The sequence below is a fragment of the Gavialis gangeticus genome, unplaced genomic scaffold (genome assembly GCF_001723915.1).
Source record: "Gavialis gangeticus isolate Ggan-Ray unplaced genomic scaffold, GavGan_comp1, whole genome shotgun sequence".
Taxonomy (NCBI): domain Eukaryota; kingdom Metazoa; phylum Chordata; order Crocodylia; family Gavialidae; genus Gavialis; species Gavialis gangeticus.
This window is the reverse complement of record NW_017728992.1, coordinates 102,313,500-102,319,083: the sequence shown is the minus strand read 5'-3', so window position 1 is coordinate 102,319,083 and position 5,584 is coordinate 102,313,500. Positions and strand designations below refer to the sequence as shown.

At 37.7% G+C, this 5,584-nt stretch overlaps 1 protein-coding gene across 1 annotated transcript in view; it reads left to right on the top strand.

Annotated features, from left to right (window-relative positions):
- The window catches only part of ZNF521 (zinc finger protein 521), a 340,116-nt gene that overhangs the window by 176,400 nt on the left and 158,132 nt on the right, over nucleotides 1-5,584 (top strand). Inside the window, exon 6 of the mRNA XM_019518872.1 lies at nucleotides 509-593. Within this exon, the coding sequence (XP_019374417.1) occupies nucleotides 509-593 (85 nt within the window). The remainder of the gene's footprint in view (nucleotides 1-508; nucleotides 594-5,584) is intronic.

Genomic DNA, 5,584 nt, shown 5'->3' with positions numbered 1-5,584 from the left:
ATCTACACGATCCCTCCTGTACAGGGTATAGCCATCTATAATGAATGGCTGGATTTATGTTTTAAAAGAGACTGTATATCTGTGGCTAAAATGAAGGAGAATGGGATTAGCATTTTCTATTTCCTAGCTGTGACACAGTTTCAGACGAGGGCCTGATCCAAGTCTGCTGATGTAAAGGGAAGGACCTCCATTAACTTCAGTGGTTTTAGGATCAGGTCCTCTGTGAACTCTTTGTATCACATCTGTAGACAACGGCATTATAACAATACATGTCACTTACAGTGGAGCTGTGAAGCTTAAAAATTGTTTTTTGTAAAAATCTATGAGAGCCTTGGATAAAAGGTGGTACAAAACTGCAAAGTGTTATTACTTAATATTAATAGTTAAAACCTAATGAAAACACTGCTTGAAAGCTTTAAATTACCACTTTAATTTACACCATTTTGAGTTTCAATAAAATAGTTTGACTATACATTTAAACAAACTTTCTCTACTCTTGTCTCCTTAGAAGAAAACCTACCAGTGTATCAAGTGTCAGATGGTTTTCTACAATGAATGGGATATCCAGGTTCACGTTGCAAACCACATGATTGGTAAGTGAAGCACCAAACCTTGTTAAAGATAGATAACTGTATCTCCTCCACATGTTCATCGTTGCCTGTAAAATTAAACAGAGTTAAGGAGAAATTAATTGTGCAACCTTCAATGATTTACCCAGGCATGATTGATTTTTTTATTCATATTATTAGACTTGATAAAGCATTAGCATGTTTTATTTTCTGCAAGGGCTAGTTTAGACTTCTGCAGAGAATTATTTATCTACTGCCAGTCAAAACACAGGTGATTAACAAATTAAACTTCTAATCATTTTAGCATTATTGAAAACAAACTAACAGGAATGGTTAATGAACTGGATGTTAGCTTTCCATAGAGTTTTAGACAGGTTTTAATTTCGGAAGTTATTATGGTAATGACACTACTGTGTACTGCTCAAGCACCTTGGTACCAGAATCAAAACTGGTGAGTTTTTGTCATTAGGAAACATAAATAATTCAAATGGCCATAAAAATAGTAGTGTATGTCGTGTTTGATCAGTGTGGAAACAATTTTGTGTGCCTTTGTATAGAATTAAATACTAAAGCATATTTTTAAAAATAAGAAATTATTTATTATTCAATTAGTTAGTGTTAGCATTAGTATTAAGTTATAGTATTCAAGAATGGTCTGCATTTTTTCCATACTATTTTTAAAAATAATTTATATTAGAATTCATGGCTTAATATTAGCAGCAGTGTTACAGTTGTGAAGTATAATAAAACAAAAGCAGTCCTTTTATATTTATATTTTCCCATTATTTGCTTATTCCCTTAAGATTACCCAACAATGTTTTCAATTTGGTAACCACTCTATAATAGTACTAAGAGTTCTACCAGCCAATTAAATTTATCAAGCACGTCATTTCCCCGCTAATACAATAACATTGCCATAGTTGTCTTATTCTGTTATTAGCCTCTTTTCCAAATTTCATATAGCAAGGCAAAGATGGGAATCATTGATTTTTATACTTACTTCACACTGTTTTTGTTGAGACATAAAAAATTGGTGCAAATTGCAGGGGACAGTAGAGTAGAGATGTTAGTAATCATGTACTCAGCTGATGAAAATTTTTAAAAAATCATATAACTCAGATATATCTGGGCTGGCATTACAAGATATTTTCTTACAAGTAACTTGTAAATTTCTTCCATGAGCTCCAGTAATTTGGCCAGCCTATAAAAGTTACCTGAGAAAACATAATAAGCTGTTTCTCAAGCTACTTCATTAATAAGTTTTAATGTGTTTAAAGCTTGAACATTTTATGTTCCTTTCATAAAAATGAATAAATGCGAATTATGAGCTTGCCTTGCAAAGCAGTTGAGCAGTTTGTTTGTTGGATTAAGTCTCATTTCTGAAATACTAAATCTTTGGGAGAGATAATTTGAACAGCTCCATAATATTCAGTCTGTATCAGTAACATGAAGTTGTAAAACAGGACATTTTAAATAACAGAACATACTTTTCCTGTTGTTTTATTTGAACCTGGTGTTTTTAATGGGCTTTTGCAGCAAATAGTGGATACTGAAAATTTGGCAAGTGGAAGTTGACTCTTTGGGTATGTCTACAAGTCACAGTACACTGGAATGTAGAGATAGCTGACCTAGGTCATTAAGAATTAGCTTGGGTACCAGTCAGTATAGATGTATCAATGCTTTTCTCCTGCGCTAATTGATACTGGTGAGAAACAGAGAATATTAGCATGGGTAGAGTGCTGTACTAACATGATTATTCTCATTCCCATACCTGAGTTAGTTCAAGTTGTCCTGCAGGACATTGCATTGTACTGTATAGATGGACCCTTTCTTTGTGTGAGCAAAGGATAGCGCTGGAATGTCAGACTGTCTCAGACAGTGTGCTTGCTTGCCACTTGCTTTCCATTTACCAGATTCTCAGTGACTGTGTTCCTCTGCTTCCTTAAATGTTCAGGTTTTCTTTCTTTATTTTGGGGAGAGCCACAGGGGAAGGTAAAGCTAGATGAATCTAGATTAGAATAACTCTTTAGCTATGATAAATATAGAGGTTTTGTCAAACTGAGTAATGCCTTTTGTATTTTATTTCTGAGAGCTGGATGAGGTTGAATGGAAAAGAGGTCCTATTTTTTTAGTACGTGTTAGATGTAATCATGCATGATATTGCTTCATGACATAACCATAGTGACACAGATTTACATGTACTTAATACAAAATCTTCCCAGTGAAATAAAAAAGGAGCTCACAAAACATACAGGGAGATTTGCTGGTCATGGTTTTGATAATCTGTGTTCACTGGAAGAGTTTTATCTGTACTGTCAGACTTAACAGTTTAGCTCTTAATGATGCAACCCTGGTTGAGAAAATTCAGGATTTATTTAGGGGGAGAGAAGAAATTAAAAGAAAAAATGATGAACAGAGTTTTGAACATGTTCTTAGTCCTAAGGTACAAGGAAGAAAAGTTTGTTTTCCAGTTCTGTTAGTTCTCTCAACACTTATTGTTTCGTTCTTTAGCTATTTTTCTAATTTTACTTTTTTCCCCCCACCTTTTTTTTCATCCTTTACTTCTTTGTTCACTGGCATGTTGGACTTTTCCCAAGACCATATTCTATCCACAAAATAGATTAAAGGGGCCTCATCAATCTGTTTAAGGTCATGGGCTACCGGTACCACCTTAGTCAGGGGGCGCACATGGGTGACTGGTGCCACCTTAGCCAGGGGGGATCCCCCCATGGCTAATCTCACTGACTGGGGGGAGGTCCCTCTGTGGCCAATCACGAAGCACTATGGCCACTTCCAGGTGCTCCACAGCACTCCCACTCCCCAGCCAGCGCTCGGAGGTGGGGCACTGGTGCTCCTGCCTCCCCCCCTGCCTGTTGCCTGAGTGGCGAGGCAGCTGGTCGGGGGTGCACTGGACTCTCAGGGGGTGTACATGCACCCCCATGCACCCCCTACATGTCACCACTGTTTAAGGTTGACATTATTGTGTCTGGTGGGGAGGGCTATAATATTATTGTAAAGTGTATAAAACAAGTACATATGCACATTTGTGTGTGTGTGTGTGTGCACGCATGTGTACACACGTGCATCTATAAAATACATGCACACATACACAGTTAGACATATGTGTTTCTCTATTTATTTGTAAAAATAAATAACTAAAATACATAAGTAACTATTAGCACTTGCTTGTCTTCCATAAAACCCTGGTATTAGAGCACCTCCATTCATATGCTCCCTCAAACCAAAACTGTAAGCAGTAGAGATGCCAGACCTCACTGACAAAATAGTACTTGCTGGTTTCATTCCCCAGGTAAAAGGCTTCATAGGCTAGGACACAGTGCATTTGCCCCTGCAGGGGAAGTGACGTGAGGCTGCAGAGAAGGAGAATGGTCTGGACAGGGAGGAGAAAGAAATTAGCTGTGGGGACAATAACTTCCTACAGGTCTGGAAGTTGTATCCTATCTCAAGAGCTATTTTATCCCTTTTAATTAATATGTTGCTGGCACTGCCAGTATTTCAGTTGTGGTTATTGACAGATAGAGATTAACATCTCATATCCAATGGGCTCCACATAAATCAAAGGAGTGAAGAGGGCATGGCGATGGTGATGAAAATAGTTGCAGGACCTTTGCTCACCATCTGTACTTATCTGCTATTGAGTCTGGCAGCAGTTTAGTTGAAGGCCCACCCACTACTGTCCCTACCCTCATGGCAGACTACTGCTAGGCACTAGTGCAGATAATGACTGCATCGCTCCGGTGCAGAGTTGTTAGTGCACATGTGATCAGGTCTGGTGGAGCTGTCACTGGACGTTACTATTCTCACCAGAGGGGTATTGAAAGAGGGAACTCCTTATTCCTATCTCCTAAAGAAGTCAGAAGTTAAAAGGGGAATATAAAAAGAGCAATAAAGTAAAAACACAAGAAGAGAAAGATAAGAAGCTGACAAGTATGAGAAGGACTATGGCAAAATAGGAGATGTGGTAACAGCCGGGAGGGAATGAGGGGAGTGGAACCAAACCACTGCAAGGGGATTCCATCAGATAACGACTGGGCACCACTGTTATAGAAACATGTTTGACTGATTAAAGTGAAAAATTTGTTCATGCCCTTGGCACTTTGGGGGCCTAATCAGGTTGATAGTGTCCCTTTAATTATTTCATCCATTGACCAAGAATCCCAGGTCTTAAATTGAATTCATGTTGTTAACATCCAGAGAGAGCGGATGCATTATGGAAGGTCACTAAGGCAAAGATACGTTTAAAAAATCCCAGTGTGAAACTTAGACTTTTAAATAAGGCAAGCAGTATTACTTTGTTGGCTAAAATATCTCCACCGAGGGTAGATATTTTTAGGTTGTGTGTCTGTGTGTGTTTTTGTCTAATCAAATATAATCTCAACTAGACATTTAGCAGGGGAAGAGGGATTAGAGGCTATTTGAAAAGCCTCTTACTCTTCTCTGTTAAGAGGGTATATAGTGTTTTTACAGATTTTATTATACATTTCAATCAATTCAACAAGAGGGATTATGCCACCTAATGGAAAATAAAATCTGCAGATGACCCAATGAAGAGTAACCTTAAGTATCTTTGACAACAAAATAATTTACATTTTTTTTTACGCAAGTCACATATTAAAAGGATTTCAGTGGGATGACTCTTGTCAGTAATTATAGTTATCATTTTTAATCACACTTTACATTTTGAAACTGCTGTACAAACTTTAAACCTCATAGCATCTTTGCAAGCAAGTAAGCAAATAAGCATTTATTATGCCCGCATTAGAGGCAGAGACCTAGAGGAGGACAGGAAAAACACCTTGCCCGATCTACAGAGCCAGTCAGAAGTAGAAAGCTCAGGAGTTCCTGTCTACCAGAAATTTTCTAAACTCTCTCTGCCATATACTTTGTCAAGCATCATCTTTTCTTTTCTCTTCATTCCTTTTTTTGTGCCCAGTTAATGCTATAGTTAATGCTATAGACGTGATTCTCAGCCTTTTAAGGAGCTGTGTGGTACC